This window comes from Phacochoerus africanus, chromosome 13, assembly GCF_016906955.1.
Source record: "Phacochoerus africanus isolate WHEZ1 chromosome 13, ROS_Pafr_v1, whole genome shotgun sequence".
Lineage (NCBI taxonomy): Eukaryota > Metazoa > Chordata > Mammalia > Artiodactyla > Suidae > Phacochoerus > Phacochoerus africanus.
This window is the reverse complement of record NC_062556.1, coordinates 24,007,362-24,034,212: the sequence shown is the minus strand read 5'-3', so window position 1 is coordinate 24,034,212 and position 26,851 is coordinate 24,007,362. Positions and strand designations below refer to the sequence as shown.

Genomic DNA, 26,851 nt, shown 5'->3' with positions numbered 1-26,851 from the left:
CAAAACTAAAAACATCACTTTGAGGTTTCAAATAGATCCTATCACTAATGCTAAAATGCAAAAGTATGCTTTTTCTTTTATCAGTGAGAGAGAGATGTTCACCTAGTTAAAACTCACCCAAGGGCAATTCCCTTCGTGGCTCAGTGGTTAATAAACCCGACTAGGAATCATGAGGATTTGGGTTCAATCCCTGGCCTCACTCAGTGGGTTAAGGATCCGGCCTTGCCGTGAGCTGTGGTGTAGGTTGCAGACGAGGCTTGGATCCCGCATTGTGGCTGTGGTGCAGGCCGGTGGCCAAAGCTCCAATTTGAGACCCCTAGCCTGGGAACCTCCATATGCCGCAGGTGCGGCCCTGAGAAAAAAAAAAAAAAGGGCAAAAAAATAATAATAAAAAAAAATAAAACGCACCCAGGAAAATTCAATACTGGGATATAAATATGACAGTGTACCACTGATGGCCATTGAGACGAACTACTGTGCCTTCTGGCCAAATATACAGCTGCTCCTTTGATCATTCGGCTGGGAGGGGAGATGGCGTGAAAAGAAACAACTCAAGTTCCGAGAGGAGATCAGTCAGCCTGGATTCAAATCCTATTTCTATTCACTGGCTGAGCCCTTGGGCAAGTTACCTAATCCTCTGTCAGTTTCTTCATTTGCACACTTGGGAAATGAGAATACTGTATAGGCTCTTGGGAGGACTAATTGCTTTGTACAGAAGCAGTGTCTAGGGGAGTTCCCATCATAGCGCAGTGGTTAACAAATCCGACTAGGAACTATGAAGTTGCAGGTTCGATCCCCGACCTCACCTCAGTGGGTTAAGGATCTGGCGTTGGCATGAGCTTCGGCGTAGGTTGCAGACACGGCTCAGATCCTGCATTGCTCTGGCTGTGGCATAGACTGGAGGCTACAGCTCCGATTAGACCCCTAGCCTGGGAACCTCCATATGCCATGGGTGCGGCCCTAAAACAAAAAAGAGAAATGACCATGCAACAACAACAACAACAAAAGAAACAGTGTCTAGGTGAGAAGCTGGGGCCTCAGAAGGGGGAGCCCACCATCCTTTCCGCTGTCTTACCTTCTCTCTCTGAATGACCTTCATTTTTTGGATTTCAGCTTCTTCAGCTTCCTTCTTGAGTCTTATCTGTTCTTCTCTTTTTAGCTAAATTGTATTGAGATTACAGAAGACAAAAAAAAAAAAAACAGTTACTATTTTTCAGTCTGAAGTTCTGGAACACAATATTATGATGAAAGGCAAATTACAGTCTTGTTTGTGCTATAGCTCACTTGATGATAGGTTGGTTCTTTAAGCTACTTAGATCACAGAGAACGGTCAGGCTCCAGCTTCTGCCCAGGAAATTTCTTTTTTTTTCTTTTTGTCTTTTCTGGCACCGCACCCAGAGCATATGGAGGTTCCCAGGCCAGGGGTCCAATCGGAGCTGTAGTTGCCGGCCTACACCACAGCCACAGCAATGTCAGATCCAAGCCGAGTCTGCGACCTACACCACAGCTCACGGCAACGCTGGATCCTTAACCCACTGAGCAAGGCCAGGGATCAAACCCGCAACCTCATGGTTCCTAGGCAGATTCGTTAACCATTGAGCCACGACAGGAACTCCTGGACATTTTTGTGTGTTTTTTTTCCCTTGGTCTATGTCTCTCTGTCTCTGCTGCCCCCAGCCCATCCCTACCACCAGCCCAGGTAGAGGGAAAGAAAGAGGAGATCATTTTTCTTGATTACTCACTTTTTTTTAACAACAGTTTACCGTAGGAGTTCCTGTCGTGGCTCAGCAGTTAGTGAACCCGACTAGCCATCCATGAGGACACAGTTTTGATCCCTGGCCTTGCTCATTGGGTTAAGGATCCAGCGTTTCCGTGAGCTATGGTGTAGGTCAAAGATGTGGCTTGGATCCCTCGTTGCTGTGGCTGTGGTGTAGGCTGACAGCTACAGCCCTGATTGGACCCCTAGCCTGGGAACCTCCATAGGCCGTGGGTGCAGCCCTAAAAAGACAAAAAGACCAAAAAAAAAAAAGTTTATTTAAAAAAAAAATGCTTGGAGTTCCCGTCATAGCGCAGTGGTTAACAAATCCGACTAGGAACCATGAGGTTGCGGGTTTGGTCCCTGCCCTTGCTCAGTGGGTTAACGATCCGGCGTTGCCGTGAGCTGTGGTGTAGGTTGCAGACGAGGCTCGGATCTAGTGTTGCTGTGGCTGTGGGGTAGGCAGGCAGCTACAGCTCTGATTCGACCCCTAGCCTGGGAACCTCCATATGCCGCAGGAGCGGCCCAAGAAATAGCAACAACAACAACAACAACAAAAAAGACAAAAAAAAATGCTGGCTTCTGAATTTTTTTGTACTATTTTCATGACGGGAATGTACTATTCCATGATTGGAATGAAGGAAACACATCCATGTTCTTGGAACCCAAATATTCAAAACATAGTAGAGTTAAACTAGGGGGGTAAATTCCCTTTATCAAGTGTCCTGCTGACTGATAAAGGGCTTGGGAAAAAATTCACCATATTCATCCCTTTATTTCTCACATCCTGATTTCCTTGAGTTTGAGACTTTCTTTTGCAATTGGTTTCAAGGTTCTATGCTTTGGGTAAAGTCTGTGTTATTTCACGGTTACTTTGAAAGTGCTGGTACTCTAATTTCTGGCCAAATGTAAGCTAAAAGAGATGGATTCTGACCTTTTTCTGGTATTTAGATTGTATCAGCTGGAGTTGTTGTCTCTGCCTGACTTCAGCCTCTGATTGGCTTCCACCTAAGGAGGAAAGAGTCACGAAGGTGAAATACGAATGTTAAGCTGAAATGTCAGCCATCAGTGACTAATTAAATACAGCATAAGCCTACCCTCTGAGTTCCTTTAACATTTTCCCACCCCTTCGGATAAGGACATAACTGAAACCAAGTCCTCCTAAAACAGAGCTCCTCTGCCGAGGTTATGATTAACCCCTCTCCCTAAAACATTAGTCCCTGTCTTGTCCAACCCCTGTTCGCAACTTGACGCATATCAAAGAAAAGGAGGAATTCCAACTAAGACTCTATGCGGACAGACCCTTGCCCCCCCCAGATCCTCTGCTTTAGCTCCTCTCTGAAGTTCTGACATAACAGCATCCGATGCACACTCCTGAGTTGTTTTACAGGTGCTAAAACCCCCACCAAGTGGAAGATGCTAAACCGCGTGATGCCACGAGCTCATAGCCTGAGGGAGCCCCAGGGTGGCTGGGACCCTGCCCTGTTATCTCACCATTAGAGATACATGCATAGGGCGATCACACACGCTACGACTCCCCTCCTTCATTCGGCCTTTAAAAATGCTTTGCTCAGAGTTCTCGTTGTGGCTCAGGGGATTAAGAAGCCGACTAATATCCATGAGGATGCGGGTTCTACAGTTGGCCTTGCTCAGTGGGCTAACAATACAGCACTGCTGTGAGCTGTGGTATGGGTCACAGACACAGCTCAGATCTGGAGTTGCTGTAGCTGTGGTGTAGTCTGATTCGACTCCTAGCCTGAGAAATTCCATAGCTGCAGGTGCGGCCCTAAAAAAGAGAAAAAAACAAATAAGAGAAAAAAATAAAAAGGATTGTCAATCCATACTATTAACTGTTCTCTCTTTAGGTATTCAAGAGGAAAATACGAATGTTAGATTATTCATCTGCTCTCTTAAACTATAATCATTGGGGGCCTTGCAGCTTGACAGTCATCTAAGAATTCCTGTTTAGGGATTTCCCAGTGTTTTTGCAAGCTTGGTATGCATATTTTAAAGATTCCTTTGAAATAATTCTCTGGTGCTTTGGTCCCTAAAAGAGTCAGTTCTCTGAAAGATTCACTGGCATAGAAGATGCAATAAAACAATTTGCATTCATCATAGTTTGTACAACTGAGCTGATAAAGATACCATAGAGATTTTTTTCTTCTGAATTCCAAAAAAATCTGCAATACCTATTTGGACTTGGGCCTTCAGAAAGAAATAGCGAGGGCGCTTGAAGATTTTTATTTTTTCCCCTTTTTTGGCCAAGGCACCCACAGCATGTGTAAGTTCCCAGGCCAGGGATCAAACCTGGGCCACAACGACCCAAACCCCTGCAGGGACCACACTGAATCCCTAACCACTGCACCACAAGGGAACTCCCATGAAGCTTTTATTTAATGTTACAGCCACTTCAGTATCTCCCAGAACCATTCCAAGATTTTATGGGATCAAGAAAGAGGGCAGCAGCTGAGAATTTTAAAAAATGGAGAAAGTTAGATGTCTAAGCATTAAAACAGTGTCATTTCAGTCATTAAGTTCAGTCCTAGGTGCTGGTCAAAACTCTGTAACCATTGGAGATTAAAGTTTCTTCCCTGCTTCTTTAAAACGCAGATATTCCCAGGAGTTCCTGTTGCGGCACAGGGGAAATGAATCCAGCTAGTCTCCATGAGGACCCGAGTTCGATCCCTGGCCTCACTCAGTGAGTTAAGGATCCAGCGTTGCCATAAGCTGTGGTGCAGGTCGAATATGCGGCTGGGATCTGGTGTGGCTGTGGCTGTGGTGTAGGCCGGCAGCTGACACTCTGATTCGACCCCTAGCCTAGGAACCTCCATACGCTGCAAGTGAGGCCCTAAAAAGGAAAACAAACATGCAAACAAATAAAACTCATCTCCAAGTACATTGTACAATCCTCTGCCACACTGTGACCTGGAGTCTGGCTCTTGACATCAGCATTCAATCCTGAGCCACTGCACCTGCCACCCTGCAGGACCCTCCGAGCAGAGCTCAGGGTGGTAACCAGGGGTGAGGCACTCTGTGTTCTAAGAAAACTGGTAGTTAGATATTTGTTGGAGAAGATTTTATGAGCCCACTTCCTGCATCGCCTCCTAACTAGAAAAGCATTAAAATCCTTCGTGGGCATGTCGGCTCCTCGTGACCAGTAGTAACCTTCACGAGACCAGGAGCAAACATGATAAAATGTGTGGATGCCTGCATGCACCTGTCCTTTCACCTTTGTCACCTATATCTTGACATCTCTGCTTTCCTCTCTGGGGCGGTATTTCAGAGCTGTTTCAAATACCTCAGAGCTGTTTCAAATACCCCGGGCTGTAGTTAAGGGGACAATACAAAGGATGTCACAGTCATCTGTCAGTGCAGCCACCTCCAAGGGTGAGCCTGAGCCCTGAGGGAACTCAGGAAGGAAACAAAGAATACCTGACACCTAGCAGCCATCAGATTGCAGCCGCTCCTAACAGCAAACCCTAAGGAAACTCAGGCTGTGAAAACACGGGACACTGGGGAGCTCCTGTGTGGCTCAGTGGTAATGAACCCAGCTGGTATCCATGAGGACGAGGTTTGATCCCTGGCCTCACTCAGTGGGTTGAGGATCCAGCGTTGCCATGAGCTGTGGTGTAGGCCAAAGATGTGGCTCGGATCTGGTGTGGCTGGGGCTGGGGCTGGGGCATAGGCCGGCGGCTACAGCTCCAGTTTCCGAGTCAACCCTAGCCTGGGAACTTCCATAGGCCATGGGTGTGGCACTTTAAAAAAAAAAAAAAGCAAAACACAGGATACTGGCCTGAGAGAGCTAAGAAGCAGAGCAAAGGAAAGATTTCAGAGAGCCTAGACCTCTGCATCTTCCCAAAGAAAAGCACTAAATTCCTAGACTTGATATATCTGGTTTTCTATAATCTTTTGTTCCTATTACCTGCCCTTTGTTGCAAAAAAAAAAACAAAAAAAAAAACTCCCATATATCCTGACACCCTCCCTCCCTGCCAGTCTCCTGGGAGCAGTTTTCTCAGGGTTACTTGAGATGCTGCCTCCCAGGCTTAAGTCCTAATTTTGCCCCCAATAAAACTTAACTCTCAACTTTTAGGTTGGGCTTTCTTTTTTTCTTTTTTTCTTTTTAGGGCCACACATGCAGCATATGGAAGTTCCCAGGCTTAGGGGTCGAATCAGAGCTGCAGCTGCCGGCCTACAACACAGCCACAGCCACGGCCACGCCAGATCCGAGCCATATCTGCAACCTACACAACAGCTCATGGCAACACTGGATCCCCGACCCACTGAGCAGCGCCAGGGATTGAACCCACATCTTCATGGATACCAGCTGGGTTCATTCCCCCTGGGCCACCACGGGAACTCCTAGGTTGTGCTCTTTCTTTAAATTGTATTATATTTATAGTTGTACAACCATCATCATGGTTGTGTATTTTTTTAAGCCAGCACCGCCTACCCTCTTCCCCCTTGACCGCCCCTAGATATATCATACAGCAGAAAGTGGCAATGAGACCCCTGCTCATTTCTGGTTAAGGCGCCTGGACAATAAGTACCAATATCTCCAAATGCCCCAGGCAAGTGCTTGGCTCCCTGAGCAGGATCTGCAAAAGGATAACTGAAAACCCATTTGGGGAGCCTTCAGCCTATCAAAGAGGTTAACTAGGTCCAAGGCAGATAGAAATTAGAGGAAGGATGTCTTTGTGAATTTCGTCCTCTCTTTGTTTGAAGAAGGAAGAGTCTTCTCGTCAACAAGAGCAGCAGAGGTTTCATGAAAATCAATAGCTCAATCTATGTCCCCAAGAGCCTGAGGGACCTAGTGGACCCGGGCTTAGCAAAGTCAGAGCTGACTTCCGTGTGGAATGATCCAAACCCCAGGCAGGGGCCGCCCAGACAACGGAGCACACTGCCAGGTACTCTCAGATCCAAAGGTCTCTCTTTGCAGATGAAAACACAGGGGACATTCCCTTGAGAGCTGCCCCTGTGTCCCCAGCGCACTCACTTCTTAGTGTTGGCATCTCCACTCAGTTTTTTTCTCCCTTTCCCACTGAACTGCCACAATTACTATGCATGTGACAGCACCAGTCAGGATGGGAGTCAAAACTGTGACAGGACATATGCAGCGCCCCAGGTAAGGTTTCTTCAGAGCTGATCATCTAAGAGGCTCTAAATTATTTGGCAATTAAGCCATCACTCTATTCCCACATAACTGTGGCATCATGCACTGGAAAATCAGAGACAGTATACCTGCACACTCAAGCGTTCTGACTTGATTGATTGATTGATTGATTGATTTTACGGCCACACCTGCCACATATGGACATTCCCCAAGCTAAGGCTTGAATTGGAGCTACAGCTGCTGGCCTACGTCACAGCCACAGCGACGCTGGATCTGAGCCGCATCTGTGACCTATGCTGCAACTTATGGCAACACCAGTTCCTTAACCCACTGAGCAAGGCCAGGGATCGAACCCACATCCTCATGGAGACTATGTCAGGTTCTTAACCCACTAAGCCATAACAGCAACTCCTTGAAAGTTTCGACTTTAAATGCATTCCCTTCCAAGCAGCATAGCGACCCAACCACCTATGCTGTACATTCAAAGACAGATGCAGGCAAGATGCTAACAGGATCCTTGGGTGGCCCCGCCCTCCTGCATCCAGGCAACTGGCTCGCTGGCTTACCTAACCGCCTGGGCTCCAGGTGAATGGGCTTTGCCCTCTGTTGCTCCTTCCACCTCTCCAGGTCCTCCAGCTCTTTCGCAGCCACTAAGCCAGGTGAAAAATAGCAAATCATCAATTATTAGAGTGTGAAAAGGAAACTGGCCCCTTGAAAAGAACCACCATCAGATGGACAATGACCTACATGCAACATGAGTGGGCAAAATATCCAGAAAAGCAAGGCATCACCCAGTCCTAACCCCTTGGGGTCACCCTAAGGCACTTTTTCTCCAAGAGTCTGCACAGAAGGCTCAAATGTGAAAACAGGGAGTTCCCATCGTAGCTCAGCAGAAACAAATCTGACTGGCATCCATGAGAACACAGGTTCGATCCCTGGCCTCGTTCAGTGGGTTAAGGATCCGGCATTGCCCTGAATTGTGGTGTAGGCCGCAGACACAGCTTGGATCCCCCGTTGCTGTGGCTGTGGTGTTGGCCGGCAGCTACGTTCTAATTCGACCCCTAGCCTGGGAACTTCCATGTGCCGCGGGGTGCAGCCCTAAAAAGACAAAAAATAAATTCGAAAACAACCTGAATTCCTACTAAATAAAGACGTTTAGTTTTCCCTCCCATTCTGGCATGTTTAAAAACCTATATCACACTGTAAATCAACTATACTTTAATAGAAAAAAAATTTTTTAACTCTGTATCATTTAATGTTAAGTTTAGAGAATATGTGCAAATCATTCATGTGTCAATACGAACTTTTCACACACAGTAAACACAGATCCCCATAGAACTCTGATGCCCGCATTCCCTGTATTGTAACTATTCCCCAAGCTTACAGTAAACCGCAAGGAATGAGGGCTCTCGGATTCCAGACACTTGGGACCAAGAGGCTAAGCTCACTGTCTTTGTATGTAAAGCAGAGCTTATTCACTGACTGGCAGCAGGGGGCGCCAGAGATACTATGCCGCTTCCCAGTAGACCTGATTATTTCAAACATCCATTTCCCATGTTTTCTTCATTATTAGAAGGGAAAAAAAAAAACCTTCTGAAGCATCTCAAAAATCCAGACTGCACGGAGGCTTAAATTCCTCTTAACTATTTAAATCAAAAGCTTGTGAAATGCCAGAATCTTTGGGATTCCATTGGTCAAAGGCAGGCAGTACCTAGTCACTATGTCTGCACCGCTGTGACTGTCAAATGCTGCCCAGCCCCAGATGGACCACACAGAGGACTTCCTGGCCAGTGGATGCCTTTAAAGAGCTGCTTTCCTGTTTTGCCTTTATGCCCATCAGTCATCACCAAATTAAATTTCTTCTCAAGGTTAGTAAAGGAGAGCACAGAATCTCAGTGCTAGCCCCACAGTTGGACTTGAACAAGCCTCAGAACTTCTCTGTGAACTAAATGGACTCTAGTTGTCCTTCCTCGTTTTTTTTTTTGTTTTTTTTGTTTTTGTTTTTGTTTTTGTTTTTTTCAAGGGCTGCACTCATAGCATATGGAAGTTCCCAGACTAGGGGTCTACTCAGAGCTATAGCCACCAGCCTATGCCATAGCCACAGCCCCCAGGATCTGAGCCACATCTGTGACCTACACCACAGCTCACAGCAATGCTGGTTCCTTAACCCACTGAGCAAGGCCAGGGATCAAATTCGCATCCTCATGGATACTAGTCAGGGTCCTTAACCACTGAGCCATGACGGGAACTCCCTCCTTCCAGATCTAAAGTATGATGCTGTAACTTTAAATGGCAGCATTTATATTTCTCTATAACTTCAATTAAGCATGTTATATACCCACTAGGTACAAGGAGCAAAAAATGAGTAAGACATAGCCCCTGCCCTCAAAGAGCTTATAATCTAGAGAAGGAATGTGAAGTCACAAATAAAAACAGCAGAAGATAGACTCTGATAGCTACAAAATTATGGGAGCACAGAGGCTAAAGAAAAATTCCATTGAGAAGGAATGGAGCCCAACATGGCTCAGTGGTTAACGAACCTGACTACCATCCATCAGGATGTGGGTTCACTCCCTGGTGGGGTTCAGTGGGTTAAGGATCTGGTGTTGCCATGAGCTGTGGTGTAGGTTGTAGATGTGGCTTGGATCTGGCGTTGCTGTGGCTGCCTTGTAGGCCTGCAGCTGCAGCTCTGATTCAATCCCTAGCCTGGGAACCTCCATGTGTGGTGGCTGCGGCCTTAAAAAGACAAAAAAAAAAAAAAAAAAGAGGAAGGAGGAGGAGGAGGAATGTGACAGATCCAGAAAGAGACAATTTATTTTATAATCTATTTCATATATCACTTGTCTGTTTCAAAAATGTTCATAGTCCTGTAAAAATATCTGCAGTCAGTCCAATTTTCCAGGAACTAGATCAGTCTATTGCCAATAGGCATGAAATTGTTTAAACCTAACAAAAACTTCAGATTTATAACTGGCCTGAGTTCTGCGAATTAACATAGAGAAACAAATTTAGAAGCATTAACAAAAGAATCATTCTAAAATGTATCATTAAAACCACTAAAGTTAAAACGGAAAAAAGAATGTGATCTGGTGAGTCTATAAACATTAGAAAAGAGAAATCCTGCAGGCCAAAGCCAATCAATTCCACTCTATAAGAAACAGAAATATTCTGAATGGTAGATAATACACGTACTCCGTTGCAGCTCGCTTCTTCGCTTTTCGCTTGGTGTTATCAAGGTATATGCGCCTGTGCTAGAATGAAGAGATAAAAAATAATTTATTACAAGAAATTATTCAGGCATATAAACCACTAGACATTGTTCCTGATAATATACAGTCGTTACGATGATTATCATCTGAAAGGTACTAACCATCCTCTAAAGACCAAAGTCTGTTCTCCAGGAGCTTACAATCCAATTGCCACAGTACAACAAATGCACACGGCCCAACGTGGAAGGATAAAGCAGGTAATAAAAAGAGTGACAAGTGCCTGCTTCTGGGGTTGGCTCTCGGTAAACTGTCTCTGTAGGGATCCATTGTTCCTCCAGGTGGCGCTCGTGCGCACATCCCTTTGCCTTGGCTTTAGATGGACATTCTCATCCTTGGGAGCCACAATGGGAGTACAGGCAACTCTAAGCATTCTTTGTTCCCACAAACTGGGAATCCGGGCCATTTGCAATGCAGTCACCTCCTCTTGATGGCCCATCTACGGGGCCCACTGGTGTTTTGGGGTTTTGACTTCCAGGCCTGGGTCCACTGGGCCCCTCATTTTCCTGGGGACACAGGTTGAGCATCATCAGGAGCTGAGACAAGCAAGGAGTCACTTCCATTCACTGCGGGGGTCAGGGAAGACCTTCATTTAAGCAAAAACATTCAACACTGAGATACAAGAAGCTTTGAAAATATTGTGAGATTTCGAGGGCAGAAACTGCCCCTGATTGATTTGTATGGGCCCAGCCGCTGGCACAAAGTCGCTGCTGGATGCATGTGGGCTGGATTGCAATGAAATGATGCCACAGATCCAGCCTTTGAGTCTCTGCTGGGGTGGCTCTTTTTGAGATGATGCATGTAGTCCCGCAAAAATATGAATACTTCATTGAGCAAAAATACAGCCCAGCAACAGACTGCGGCATACATGCGGATACAGTGTTAAGGGAAACATTACAGAGAAACACAATCACTTTATAAATGTAGGTCTTTAAAAAACAACAACAACTGGATACTCTTAAGAGTCTCTGTCCAACAGGGAATGTACAATTTCAAAGGACAAACTAGCCAGGATTGAATAGTAGAGGCCAAAAGTGCTGATTAGCAGAAGCCATTTCTTCCTTATCTCATTATTTTCCTAGCAGTGAGCCTTCAGCTAGCTTCAAACCAGGCTTTAATTTTAAACTCGTAAACGGGAGGTATGCAACCACCTTTGCATGCAAATGGGGCTGCTGGGTGCCCAATTACCTCACGTATGTCAGCAGACATTGCATGTGTAGCCTAGCACGGGTACAACGTTATGAATACAAAACTAGGGAGGCTGCTGCTGGAAATTAATCCCTTGTCCATTGCTTAGGCTTTGTTCACCCTAAGAAAGATTTTTCACTCCTCAAATGCCCACACCTTATAGAAGCTTGAGAGCTGCAATGCTGTGGCTAGTATCTGCAAACTGGAATAGGATGCAACAGTGAGCTAATCTGCAGAGCCTTAATGTTGAAACAGACAATACTTGGAGTTCCCATCATGGCTCAGTGGTTAACGAATCCGACTAGGAACCATGAGGTTGCAGGTTCCATCCCTGGCCTTGCTCAGTGGGTTAAGGATCCGGTATTGCCATGAGTTGTGGTGTAGTTTGCAGATGCAGCTCGGATCTGGCATGGCTGTGGCTGCGGTGTAGGCTGGCGGCTACAGCTCCGATTGGACCACTAGCCTGGGAACCTCCACACGCTGAGGGAATGGCCCTAGAAAAGGCAAAAAGACATAAAAAAAAAAATTTCAAGGGAGTTCCCGTCATGGCACAGCAGATATGAATCCGACTAGGAACCATGGCCTTGCTCAGTGGGTTAAGGAGCCGGTGTTGCTCTGAGCTGTGGTATAGGTCGCAGACGTGGCTCGGATCTGGCATTGCTGTGGCTGTGGTAGGCCGGTAGCTGTAGCCCCGACTGAATCCCTAGCCTGGGAATCTCCACAAGCTGCGGGTACAGTGCTAAAAAAATAAATAAATAGAAGAAGATGATGATACTAGATTTAAATGCCAACCATGAAATGACGACAGCATCCTCACTGTCCACTAACTTTGTCCACTGTCCACTAACTTATGCGGAGCTTCTCACCATAGCATAAATGTTACTCCACTGCACATCAGTCATTCTTTTTTTTTTTTTTTTGTCTTTCTGTTTTTACTAGGGCCGCACCCACGGCACATGGAGGTTCCCAGGCTAGGGGTCCAATCGGAGCTGTAGCCTACACCACAGCCACAGCAATGCTAGATCGGAGCCACGTCTGGGACCTACACCACAGCTCATGGCAATGCCAGATCCTTAACCCACTGAGCGAGGCCAGGGACCAAACGTGCAACCTCATGGTTCCTAGTCAGATTCGTTAACCACTGCGCCATGACGGGAACTCCGCACATCAGTCATTCTTAAACTCCAGCAGGCATCAGAATCACTTGATGGGTTTGTAAAGGGCAGAGTTTCTGATTGGGCAGGCAAGGGGGTGGTGGCCTGTTAACTTGCATTTCTAACAGTTCCCTGGTAAGGAGGATGTTCTTGATCTGGGGACCCCTCTTTGAGAACCACTGCTATGGATCAAGCTGTCTTCAAACATGTCCCGCATCCCCAGAAATTGAGAGATGAATGAATCATTGATAAAGACACAGAGGTTAAATCTATGCCAAAGATCAAGAGGTTAATTAAGTGATAGTGCTGAGACTCAAACCCAGCACTTTTCAAAGATGTTTGGCCTCGGAGTTCCGTCACGGCTCAGTGGTTAACGAATCTGACTAGGGACCATGAGGTTGCGGGTTCGACCCCTGGCCTTGCTCAGTGGGTGAAGGATCTGGCATTGCCGTGAGCTGCGGTGTAGCTTGCAGACCCGGCCCGGATCCCATGTTGCTGTGGCTGTGGTGTAGGCCGGCAGCTGTAGCTCCAATTAGACCCCTAGCCTGGGAACCTCCATATGCCACAGGAGCAGCTCTAGAAAAGGCAAAAAGACAAAAAAAAAAAAAAAAGTTGGGCCTCACCCATGGTATGTAGAAGTTCCCTGGGCCAGGGATCGAACCCACACCACAGTACCGACAACGCTGGATCCTTAACCACTAGGCCACTAGGGACTCGTAAACCCAGAACTTTTGACTTAGCCCAACTGGGTGTCTGGAGCTAACATTCAGCTCAATATACAAAGTATAAAATCTGACTCTTCTTAATGTCAGCCTCTTTTTTTTTTCTTTTTTCTTTTTAGGGCCGCACCTGCAACATACAGAAGTTCCCGGGCTAAGGGTCAAACTGGAGCTGCAGCTTCAGGCTTTTGCCACAGCCAAAGCCACGCCAGATCTGAGCCACACCTGTGATTGACACCACAGCTCACAGCAACACTGGATCCTCAACTCACTGAGCAGGGCCAGAATCAAACCCACATCCTCACGGAAACTACATCAGGTTCTTAACCTGCTGAGCCACAGTGGGAACTCCAACTTCAGCCTCTTGATAGACTTTCAAAGCACATCTACTTAACTGAGCACTGATTGTGTTAGGGGCTTATGAGGAGTGAGGGGAGATACCAAAAAGCAGACACCTGCCCCTTAAACATAAGAGCTTGTTCATTAGGAACAAGCCAGGAAACCGCTGGAACAGACCACGCAGATGCTGAAATAAGCCTCAAAGTGGGATGCTGGACGTGGTCAGAGACCCAAGGCAGAGGGGAGTCACTGAGACCTCAGAGGGGTAGAAACTCTCGGAGCAAGTTGAGGCTTAAAGGACAGGATCTGAAGTGGCCAAAAGGGTTTCTGTGCTAGGACTTTGCTGAGAGAAGCTTTGGAGAGACGTTTCCAAGTTCCATGATGAGTCTCTCTTATGAAAATTTCAGGAAAGAGGGAAAAAAATGTGTCAAAGTTTGTATTCTACAATCTGATTCTCTAATCTGATTAAGTTTCAGTGTGAGACCATCACTCTAGAATCTTTAGTCTTTGGAATAGCACTGTGCTCAATTGATGGCCAACATGGGTAGCCAACTGGTACCCAGACACAGTACAGAGCCATGAGAAAAAGGGAAGAATGATCTAGCCTTGAAATCAGAGGCTTTTAATTGAAAGCACTTAATATAACCCCAGGCTCAAGGACAGTGGTCCCAGGAATCAATGTTTTATGTTAGAGAATTCCTTAGCAACCTTCTTAGCAATATTTTGTTGGCTGAAAATGTCAAATGTGAAACATAATATCCAGAAGAAAGCATGGCCAAGGAATGGAGCTTCCGTGCCTCTTGCTTGCTATAGGAAGAAGAGCTTAAGTCTAAGGACTGGCTTTTGATTTTTTAATATCATGTGACAGAGTATAATGCCTGGCTAGATACAAAAAGTCATCCCTCTCTCTTAGCTTTTCCTTGACATGAATAACGAGTATAACTTGGTCGTGGTTTCAGCCAATTAGTTTCCACCCACAGCAAGGGCCTCTGCTGGGTTTTTTTTTTTTTTTTTAATTTTAATTTAATGTAATTTTATTTTAGGGCCAAAACAGCTGCATATGGAGGTTTCCAGGCAAGGGGTAGAATCGGAGCTGGAGCCACTGACCTATGCCGTAGCCAAGCCGTGCAGGATCCTCAACCCATTGAGTGAGGGCAGGGATCGAACTTGCAACCTCATGGGTACTAGTCGGATTTGTTTCCGCTGCACCACAGTGGGAACTCCAGGACCTCTGCTGTTTTAACCTCCATGTCATCCCTTTCAACAGCCCGCCTCTCCAAGCTGCTGCTGGAAACCAGCCCAACCTACCTATACTTAGTATTCTGGTCATTTCCCGATTAGGCAACATCCAAGCCACTGAAACAAATGTATATCTTTGAAAATAAGTTTCCTTAATTACCTCATTGAAATTTAATGAAATATCTCACTTTGCAAGATTAAGTTCACTTTCCAACAGCACACATCCATAGGATGTACTAAGGTATAATGTACAAAGAATAGCCTAAGACAAAGTGGTTTTCTGCACCATTAAAAAAAAATTATATATGTATATGAACAATATATCTAAGAAATCTTTTCTCTATGAGGCTCTCCTGAGCTACACAACTGCCTCTCGTGTACATTCTTTTTGTTGTTGTTGTTGTTGTTGCTATTTCTTGGGCCGCTCCCGCGGCATATGGAAGTTCCCAGGCTAGGGGTCGAATCGGAGCTGTAGCCACCGGCCTACGCCAGAGCCACAGCAACGCGGGATCCGAGCCGCATCTGCAACCTACACCACAGCTCACGGCAACGCCGGATCCTTAGCCCACTGAGCAAGGGCAGGGACCGAACCCGCAACCTCATGGTTCCTAGTCGGATTCGTTAACCACTGCGCCACGACGGGAACTCCTCGTGTACATTCTTACACAAGGTTTATAAGGTCTCACCAATAGGCACTCTATGAAAAAATGTTATGTTGAAGTTATGAAAAAATATCTTGGATGGCTAAAAGTGTTACATAAATATATCCCCTGGTGTGTACAAACTGCAGCAGATGTAATTTAAATTTCTAATTAGGAACAACACTGGTTTGACTGAAAAAGAAATGTAGTTAAGAGCAAAAATTCAGAAAGAGATTAAGTTATAAACAGATTATTTCAACAGGATAGTAGATCCATAAAGTCTACTGTTCTACCAAAAAAAAAAAAAAAATTGGTCTGAGGTTTTCATAGCTTAAGAAAATCTTATCCTTGGGTGAAACTGTAAAAAAGGAAAAATTTTGGTGAATCAAAGTTACTGGATAGAGATTTCGTTTCTAGATACTGGTTTTTTGTTTTTTTTTTTAATATGATCTTCAGTGTAGGGCTCTGAAGCTTACTGCTTTTAATTAACAAGAGTTAAAACTTATGAGGCATTCAGGCTTTCGAAGGCCTTTTAGGGAGTTCCCGTTGTGGTGTAGCAGAAACAAGGGAACCAACTAGGAACCATGAGGTTTGGGGTTTGATCCCTGGCCTCGCTCAATGGGTTAAGGATCCGGTGTTGCCGTGAGCTGGGGTGTAGGTTGCAGACATTGTCAGATCTGGCATTGCTGTGGCTGGGGTGTAAGCTGGCAGCTACAGTTCCAATCAGACCCCCAGCCTGGAAACCTCCATATGCCACAGGTGCGGCCCTAAAAAGTAAAAAAAAAAAAAAAGGTCCTTTTATATGTAGGCCATACTCCCAAGAAAAATAAAGAATGACAAAAGAAAAAAAAATTGGAGTTCCCCCTGAGGCACAACAGGATCAGCAGCTTCTTGGGACTGCTGGGACACAGGTTCGATCCCTGGCCTGGCACAGTGGGTTAAGGATCTGTTGTTGCCGCAGCTGCAGCTTAGGTCACAACTGTGGCTCAGATCTGATCTATATGCCGCAGGGCGGCCAAAAAAAAAAAAAAAAAAAAAACAGGATGACAAGATCAGGCTGAGTAAATCATCCTTGACCCCTAAGCCTGTCACACTGGCCTTGACCCAGAATTCCACATCTCTGCTATGGAAGGATGAAGAAATTCTCTTTGACCTCAACCTTCAGAGTTCAGGAATAGCCTACAGAGCTCAGGAATTGTCTACACACCTAAGAGGTTGATATGAAGCTGGTTATTTCTGTAACTAACTCACAGCTGCTGCTGGAGGCCTGAACAGACACCCAGAGGGAAAAGGTAAACAAGAGGCCACCAGGTCATCACGGCCTTTGTTCATAGGACACTTTTATGGAAAGGAAAAAGAGGTACTCATGTACACACGTGTGTGTGCACACACTCAGACACACACACACATATATCCCAGCATCCTCACTCATACAGGCCCAAGGCTCAGAGTTGGTAACTTTATGCAAATTAGGAAAAAAGTGCCCTTTCTGTCAGGCAGAGGAAACCCCACACTTGGGCACAGGATTTGGTATGCATTTCAGCTTCAAATTACTACCTTAGCCAGGCAAGTTTTTTCAGTTTGGTACAAACTGTATGTAACTGTACCATCATACATGGTAGACCTGAATGCTATTGTATTTTTTAACTTAAAACACATATACACATAAATGATCAAAGCCTTGAAAAAAGAAGAAGGATGCGCTCTAAAGAGATGCTAGGAGTTCCCTGGTGGCCTAGTGGTTAAGGGCTCAGCGTTATCACAGCTGCGGCTCGAGTTCGATCCCTGGCCCAGGAACTTCCACATGCCCAACATAAATGAATAAATAATAAAGATACTCTAAAGATCTCAAGATACAAAGAAATACATATGAAATACAATATTGCAGAGACTCACCATCCTTAAGAGGCCAAAAGACAGTGACAGGAGTAGAGACGGGGACCGATTGGTGAATATACTTGCAAAATGTTTTCGCCTGCTTCCTCAGTATAAGTAACTACCACGAATTCATATTTACAGAATATAGGGATGTCAGATCTGGGATGCGATCTGAGGCTACTTGCAAGCCAACCTTAGCCTAACAGTTAGGCTCTTACTGTTTCATGGATGCTGACAGAAGACATGAGATTCCTGGGCCAGAGACAAAGGACATTATCACTCATGGTACAGCATCTGGATCCGCATATTTACATCTGTGTCCTCAGACTCCCAGTCAACCTGATGGATGCTGCACACAGTGTGTTTGCACTGCAGCCAAGAAACACGGAACTGAAGAATCCACCATTTTTATAGCACCTTTTAAGCGATCCTGGTCTTTGTCCTGGGGAGGACGTACTTCATCTCTCAAGGTTCCCAGCTATATAACTACCCTGAGAAATAGTCCAGATTAAAGAGTGATCAGATATGCAGTCCTGGAGTTCCCGCTGTGGCTCAGTGGAATGGATCTGACTAGCACCCAGGAGGAGGCAGGCTCCATGGCTGGCCTTGCTCATGGATCTGGCATTGCTGTGGCTGTGGTGTAGGCCAGTGGCTATGGCTCTGCTTCAACCCCTGGCCTGGGAACCTCCATATGCCACTGGTTTGGCCCTAAAAAGACCAAAAAAAAAAAAAAATGGCAGAGGAGTTCCCACTGTGGCTGAGCAGATTAAGAATCTGACTAATATCTATGAAGATGCAGGTTCGATCGCCTGGCCTTACTCAGTGCGTTAAAGCATCTGGCATTGCCTCGAGCTGCAGTGTAGGTCGCAGACATGGGGCTGGCACTGCTGTGGCTGTGGTGTAGGCCAGCATCTGCAGCTCCAATTCGACCCCTAGCCTGGGAACCTCCATAGGCCGCAGGTGCGGCCCTACAAAGCCAAAAAGAAAAGAAAGGAAAGAAAAGAAATGGCAGAGTAGGAGTTCCCTTGTGGCACAGTGGATTAAGGATCTGGCATGGTCTCTGAAGTGCGTCAGGTTGCTGCTGTGGGGCAAGTTTGATCCCTGTCCTGGGAACGTCCATGTCATAGACACAGCCAAAAAACAAAAAACAAAAACCGCAGAGCAGAAAGAAGCAATCTGGTGCCCTGTGACCACAAAACCACCACACTAGTTGGAATCTATTGTCAAACTGCCTGGCTTTGAACCCTAATTGTTACTTCCTAACTATGACTTTGAGCAAATTAGTTTTTCTTTTCTTTCGCCTATAAAGTGGGGATAACAAATATCTATCTCTTAGAGTATAAAGAACTTAGAACAATGCTAGGAAAGAAGTGTTCTACTATGATCACCTATTTTTTTTTCACTCTATCAGCCCTAAACAACCTACCTTCAGACTTAGAGGAAAGAAACAAGTCCTTGATGCTTAAGATACCTATTTGGAGATATCCATCTTATTATACATAATTATTATAATTTGATGAAACATATTATGTATAAAACACTTATTTTATCACATGGAATAGAACCTAGCCCTGAAGCACTCATACATCTCTTTTTTTCATGCTGTGACCAAATCCCTTTGCTGCGTTTTCTTCTACAACAGATGGAATTTAGCTTTTCTTTCTTTTTTTTTTTTTTTTTTAGCTTTTTAGGGCATATGGAAGTTCCCAGGCTAGAGGTCAAGTTGGAGCTACAGCTGCTGACCTCTGCCACAGCCACAGCCACGCAGGATCTGAGCCCAGTCGGCGTCCTACACCATAGCTCACGGAAACGCCAGGCCCGTAACCCACCAAGTGAGGTCAGGGATCGAACCCGCAACCTCATGGATATTGGTGAGATTCATTTCCGCTGCACCACAACAGGAACTCCCGAATTCAGCTTTTCTAGTGGTCTTTTGCATTTCTGGTTCTGGCTCTCCCCTTTGACATCCATATCCTGGGCCCCAGGAGTAACAAGAACCAATGCATGAAAGAAAATGCAATGATAAATCATGTCTCATTGGAGTCTTGAAATGACCTGACGGGCTTTCCTGGGCTGCTGGCTTGCAGATGTTAGATAGTGGGACTTCTCAGCCTCCCTAATTTTGGGAGCCAATATCATATAATACATTTCTTCATACGTATAATCTATTGGTTCTTTCTAGAGAACCCCAATACACCAGGTAAATCATCACACCGAATTTACAAAATGCCTCACAAGCTAGATTTGAGGAAATTATGATTCCCGAGATGCTCAGGTTAAATGCTTTTAAAAAAGAGTACTTCATAGGAAATGTTACCCAAGATTCTTTTGTCAGAACAAGGGTTGTTTCCTTGTCCAACTAAATCATCAATCAATGTGTTAAGCAGTGTCGCCTATGTGAACAAGAGCAATCACATTTTAAAATAAGGATTAGAAAGAAAACACACCTTCTGCTGCTTGTCGCCTCCTATTGGCAATAAAAATCAAAGGACATAAAAGATTCTAAGACTTTGTACTGGGCATAGTCAAAAAGCATGACCTACACTTTAAAGATAAAGAGGTCCTCATATCAAAGGGTTTGAGGTGTTTATTTCTAAGGATCTGAACTGCAGGGGACGTCTCCTTTCTACATTATTTTTGTAATTTTACATTTTTCTTTTTCTTTTTCTTTTTTTTTTTTTTTTTTTTTTTTGAGGACTGCTCCTGCAACATATGGAAGTTCCCAGGCTAGGGGTCCAAACGGAGCTGCAGCTGCCACCCTACCCCACAGCCACAGCAACCCAGGATCCGAGCCACAGCTGTGACCTACACCACAGCTCACAGCAACGCCGGATCCTTAACCCACTGAGCGAGGCCGGGGATCAAACCCGCATCTTCATGGATATTAATAGGGTTCATTTCCACTGAGCCACAACAAGAACTCCTGAAATGTTTAGATGTTTCTAACAAGCAGATATGATGTTACTTTTAGGACCAGGAAAAAATATTCCAAGGACTTTCAAGTGAGAAAAGTTAAAATAAAGATTTCTTAAAGCAGGGGTTCAGATTTTTCTTACAAGACTAGGTAGCATAGGATTTCCGTGCTCACTGCTTTCACCATGAAACAAACACTGGGCAACAGCAGCCCTGGAGGTGTCATGAAGGGAAATGTCTTCCCTTTTTCTACAAAACTTTAATACACGGCTTTTTAAGTGTTCATTTTTTGCGGGGGGAGATTACAAACATTACAAAACAAAGGACCCACCATTGACTGATTCTCTGATATAGAACAGACCCTTCAAATACAGTCCTCTCCCTTTGAAGGTTTTTCCCTGGTAAGCTTTTGTTTCGAATTCAAATACATTCTGAATAGATGCAATTAACCTTAACAATATGTATAACCTTACAGCCCTCCACTGACTTTGAAGGAAGAAACCTTACTGGGTAATTGACCTAAGTCTCTTTCTTTCTCATTTCTGCCATGCTTCCACTGATTATTATAGGTATTATGTGTTTTCCAGCTTTCATCATCCTGTTGATGTATTGTTTCACTGTTTCCACTGTCAAAGACTTTTTGAGAAGTGCCCACTCACTTTTAATATTGCATTTGAACGAAAATGATTGCTCCCTAAGACTTGGCAGACTGCAAATGCAGGCCACCCTGAGGAGTGGAATCTGCGCCGAAAAGTTGGAAATTCATCCTAAATAAGACATCATTTCTCCCCTCCTGTATAAATAGGAAGGTATACTAGACCCAATTAAACAAAAATGACCTGTATTTCCATCCATTCAAAAACCTCTTCTGCCATACACAGAACTATGCTTTTCACACTACAGGTGGTAACGTGCTAAGGTATCATGAAATCAATGGATTAATTTTTTTCTTTATTTTTTTGTCCTTTCTATAGCCGCACCCTCGGCATATGGAGGTTCCCAGGCTAGGGGTCCAATCGGAGCTGTAGCTGATGGCCTACACCAGAGCCACAGAAATGCCAGATCCGAGCTGCATCTGTGACCTACACCACAGGTAATGGCAACGCCAGATCCTTAACCCACTGAGCGAGGCCAGGGATTGAACCCCCAACCTCACGGATTCATTTTAATGAATAAGACTAGGAAACGGTAGGGAGTTGCTGTTGTGGCTCAGCAAAAAAAGAACCTGACTTGGATCCATGAAGACACAAGTTCCATCCCTAGCTTCTTTCAGTGGGTTAAGGATCCAGCATTGCCATGAGCTGTGGTGTAGGTCACAGATGTGGCTCAGATCCCAAGTTGCGTGGCTGTGGTGTAGGACAGCAGCTGTAGCTCCGATTGGACCCCTAGCCTGGGAACTGCCCTATGCCACAGGTGCAGCCCTAAAAAAGCAAAAAGCAAAAAAACAAAAAACAAAAAAAACAAAAACAATAGGAAAATGTCAAAGTGCCTCACGTATAGAAAGGGTGAGAATTGCTTTGTGACATTTTTCAGTTATGCCTAAACTCACCTACACCCGTACATGGACTAAGTCATGAATGTCAAAAGAATTGCTACCTTTAGGCTGCGGCCAGAAACCTGAAAGATCCCTGGAAGGCGGTGTGTTGTTTAGGTTGCTCAGGAACAGTGACAGTGAGAAAACGGATCCAATGCAAACCCACCAGGCTGTCATGTAAGAAAAGCAGCAAAGAAAAAATCTGCACAGAAATTTTCCTCCTGCCAAGGACTTCTCTATCCCAGCTGTAAATAAATGTCACATTACTGTTTCTGTAGGAACACTCTTCTTTAGCCTATAGAAATTCTCTGTCCTATTTCCTTTTACTTTTTTTTTTTTTTTCTGGTGGCACCTACAGCATGCACAAGTTCCTGGGCCAGAGACTGAACCCATGTCACAGCAGCAACTCAAGCCACCGCAGTGACAACACTAGATCTTTACCCTAGTGAGCCACCAGGGAACTCCGAAATTCTTTTTTGTTTTGCTTTGTTTTGTTTTTATGGCCACTCCCACAACATATGCAGGGTTCCCAGGCCAGGGGTCCAATCCGAGCTGTGGCTGCTGGCTTACACCACAGCCACAGCAAACCAGATCCAAGTCATGTCTTCAACCTACACCACAGCTCACAGTAACGCTGGATCCTTAACCCACTGAGCAAGGCCAGGGATCAAACCCAAGTCCTTACGGTTACTAGTCAGATTCATTTCCGCTGAGCCCGGACAGAAATTCCCAAAATTCTATTTTCTTGATGTGAAAATATGACCACGAATAGGAAATTCATGAGCTGCCCCATCACACCCTCCTACAGCTCCATCGTGTTCAGGATCCAGACTTTGGCAGATAAACTCAGGCGTGAGTCCTGGTTCTATGACTGAAAAAACAAGGACACCGTAAGAAATCATTGACTCTTTCAAGACTCAGTTTCTTCAGCCATAAAGGAGCAAAGTGCTCATGGTGAAGAGCAAAACGAATGACATGACGTGAATAGCACAAAGTCTAACTCATGGTTATAAGTTCAAGACATTAATAGGTCAAGCCATTGAGTGTTATTTTGGTTTTAGTCCCTTGGAGTACCCAGTTTATTTTTTATTTTATTTTATTTTATTTTATTTTTTGGTCTTTTTGCCTTTTCTAGGGCCACACCCGCGGCATATGGAGGTTCCCACGCTAGCGGTCGAATCGGAGCTGTAGCCGCCAGCCTACGTCACAGCAACGTGGGATCCGAGCCGCATCTGCAACCTACACCACAGCTCACGGCAACGCCGGATCCTTAACCCACTGAGCGAGGCCTGCGATCGAACCCTCAACCTCCTGGTTCCTAGTCGGATTCGTCAACCACTGTGCCACAACGGGAATTCCGGAGTACCCAGTTTAATTATTCCAGATCACAACTGACTGCCTTTCTGCTACCACGGTGTTGTCGTGCTGTGTCACATTTCTCAAATAAATCAAATAGGCACAGTTCCACTGATGAGTTTGGTAGTAGCATCCGGTAATCATTGAGACACCTACGCAGCTCAGTGAGTCACGTAATTATCACTGCGTTAACTATGATCTGTTGTGTTACCAACTTTCTGAAGGCTTTATGAGCCTTGCCTGGAGATTGAGTTAAGGCATTTCCTAATGAATAGCTATCTATATTGGGCCATCAAGAAGAGGACTCATTAGAATCAATCATAGATTTTTCTCTTCCTATGTACCATTATTTCAGAGCACTAAAAGGAGCTCCAGCATTAGTCAGTGCTCCCTCTCCAGGGAGAAGTAATAGCCAGATGCTTTCATGCCATTGACCATCTATAGGCAAAAGCTTGTTTTCTCACAGTCATCCGAAGAGATAGACGAGAAACCTGGGGCATTGCAGTGAAGACGAAAGAGGAAAAGCACTTCCTATAGGCTCTCCTAAGTTTGGACAAACTTGCGCTTAATTTAAGACTATTTTACGTGGCTGGTTCAGATTCAAATGAACTGAGTCAAGAACAGAAGCGTTTGATGGTCTTAGACATAAATTATACTTCAGGATTCAGAGGATACTCAATAATTATTAGTGATCTTTGGAATGGATAAGTCATGAGATCCGGCTGTTTAGCGCAGGGAACGATATCTAATAACTTGGGATGGAACATGATGGAGGATAATGTGAAAAAATAATGTATATAAATGTCTAACTGGGTCACTTTGCTCTATAGCAGAAATTGACAGAACACTGCAAATCACCTATAATTTAAAAAATTAAAAATAAATAAATTCTCCCAAGTCAAAAAAAAAAATAGTGATTTTTCTGGCCGCACCCATGGCATGTAGATGTTCCTTGACCAGGGCTCAAACCCATGCCACGGTAGCAACTTGAGCCGCTGCAGTGACAACGCTGGCTCCTTAACCTGCTGCACCACAAGGGAACTCCTAAATAGCGATTTTTTTAAAACACAGAATACTATAGCTTAATGACGATGCTATCATACATCCATATCTCATCTTATATTTACAAAATGTTTATTACTAATGTAACAGTGTTCTTTAAGAGAGAAACATCAGGTTACCAGCCATTAATTAGTAGCCTTACCAAGCCATTCTTTATTAACCCTTCACTCACCCTTGAGGGTTTAAGGAAAAAAAGTATTAGTTACCAGGGTTGACATCTCCCCTGGAACACAACAAGCTGGGAAAAGTACTAAAGTTAAGAGTAAGGAAACCAGGGAATGCCCCCTGAGCCTCAAGGAGGAACCAAGAAAAAGAAGTGGGTTTCCCCAGGACCCAGAGCGCTCCAACCGCACTGGTGTCTAAGCGACTGGGGTCAGGGATATGATGTATCTTAAAAGCTGTGTCAGTTTGGGTCCTCCAAGAAGCAGACATCAAGACAAGATAAGACCTGCAAGAGACTGACTGGGAGGAAGGCTTGTGAAGAATAAAAGACAAGCGAGCAGGTGTCGGCAGAGAAAGCCTGGAGGCCAGGAGCGGGTCTGATACCTGGGAAAGGAGAGCGGGAAGGAGGATGGAGTAGGAAGAGGCTCTGGCTGGTATACAATTCTGAGAAATTCTTGGGCAGGTCAATGGGGAGTCTTCTGGCAAAAGCTGCCCCATAGAGGAGTCCAACATGGCCCCAGAATGGACTGGCGCTACTACCTTGAGATGCTCAAGACACCGGCCGAGAAGGACAGAGAATAAATGTGCCCACAGTGCAAGAGTGCAGTGGATTCGACGGCATGGCAGCGGGAGCTGTCAGATGACTATGCTCCCCAGAGCAAGTTCTTTTGAAGATCTGAATAGCAGGATTGCCTCGGTGCCATGGAGGGTACTTAAACTCCTGCAGATCGTAATACAGTACAAATAGTTAATCTCTGTCCCTAGTTCCGAGCACACAGCTCCTCAACATCTTTGGAATGCCAAGTAATACCAATGTCATTTTTTGCTTTTCTTTTTAGGGCTGCACCTGTGGCACACAGAAGTTCCCAGGCTAGGGGTCGAATCGGAGTCGCAACTGCCGGCCACAGCCATGCAAGATCCATGCCACCTCTGTGACCTATGATGCAGCTTGTAGCAACACCAAATCCTTAATCTACTGAGCGAGGCCATGGATTGAACCTGCATCCTCACAGACACTATGTCGGGTTCTTACCCAGCTGAGCCACGACAGAAAGGCTCCCTTTGTCACCATGTAAATTATATGCAAATGAGATGGTTCCTGGTTGGGGCCCCTAGAGAGCTTCAGGATAGGAGCTATTTCCCATCAGAAACCAACACTGTGGTTAGAACTTTCATGCACACCCTGCCTCTACCTCTGGGGAGGGGAGAGAGGCTGGAGATGGAGTTCAGTCTCCAGTGGCCAGTGATTTAATCAATTGTGCCTACGCAGTGAAGCCTAAATCAAAACTCTCTCCAAACAAACAAGGTTTTAGGAGCTTCTAGACTAGTAACTACACCAAGATGCTAGGAGGGTGACCCACCCAGAAAGGGTAGGGCAGTTCTGTGCAATACCCCTCCCCTTCCCACATCTTCATTTGGCTGTTCCATAGTTGCATCTTTTATAAGAAAACTGTAAGTATGAAGTATAATGGTTTCCATGAGTTCCAGGGGTCTGACAAATTGTCAAACTTGGACATGGAGGAAGGTCATGAGAACCCCATATGGGTTCTTACAGAATCTTGAGTAGATTTCCCTGTGTTCTACAGGAGCGAAATTAAAATTAAAATATGAGAATAACTACTCAACCAAAGACAAGTCCTTTTGAAGCTTATGGTCCAATTGACGGGGCAGAGAGTTATCAGATAATTATGTGACTAACACTTTATATTCACTGCATGGGAAAGCCAGGGCTTGAGCTAGTCTTGGCAGCTGGAAAAGTGTTCCCAACAGGTGATGTTTGATTTTGGTTTGGTTTTGTCTTTTTTTGGCAGAGGGGAGGGTTGCACCTGCAGCACATGGAAGTACCCAGGCTAGGGGTTGAATCGGAGCTTGGATATGGAGGGAGGTCATGAGAACCTCCAGATTTGTAGTTAGAAATGTGGGTAGCCTAGGGCCCCATTTGTGCCTCACTTCCAAAGTGGGGGCAGACCTGTAGGACCAAGTCCTTAACTCGCAGGATATGCATCAACTTTGTGTCAGAAATGAATCGAATTATAGATAACTGGTGTTGGAACAATGTATTTGTCAGAAAAAACAAACAAGCCCAAAACCATAAATCCTAATTCATAGGTCGTAGTTCAAACATAACCTGTTGGGGAGTTCCCATGTGGTGCAATGGAAATGAATCTGACTAGTATCCATGAGGACACTGGTTGGGTCCCTCGCCTCGCTCAGTGGGTTAAGGATCCAGTGTTGCTGTGAGCTGTGGTGTAGGTCACAGACATGGCTCGGATCTTGCATTGCTGGCTGTGACATGAGCTGGCAGCTACAGCTCCGATTGAACCCCTTGCCTAGGAACCTCCATGTGCCACAGATACAGCCCTAAAAGAAAAAAAAAAAAATACCAATACAAAACCAAAATCAAACATCACCTGTTGGGAACACTTTTCCAGCTGCCAAGACTAGCTCAAGCCCTGGCTTTCCCATGCAGTGAATATAAAGTGTTAGTCACATAATTATCTGATAACTCTCTGCCCCGTCAATTGGACCATAA

The 26,851-nt window shown here is 45.1% G+C and overlaps 1 protein-coding gene across 3 annotated transcripts in view; it reads right to left on the bottom strand.

Annotated features, from left to right (window-relative positions):
- The window catches only part of EPSTI1 (epithelial stromal interaction 1), a 105,876-nt gene that overhangs the window by 74,967 nt on the left and 4,058 nt on the right, over positions 1-26,851 (bottom strand). The window contains exons 2-6 of one of the 3 annotated variants that reach the window (XM_047755645.1): positions 18,711-18,713; positions 10,060-10,118; positions 7,434-7,517; positions 2,691-2,764; positions 1,076-1,159 (exon numbers count right to left, since the gene is read on the bottom strand). In XM_047755645.1, the coding sequence (XP_047611601.1) occupies positions 1,076-1,159; positions 2,691-2,764; positions 7,434-7,517; positions 10,060-10,118; positions 18,711-18,713 (304 nt within the window). Of the gene's footprint in view, positions 1-1,075; positions 1,160-2,690; positions 2,765-7,433; positions 7,518-10,059; positions 10,119-10,237; positions 10,902-18,710; positions 18,714-26,851 lie in introns of those variants that run through there. The other 2 variants (XM_047755647.1, XM_047755646.1) reach the window with 2 other exon arrangements.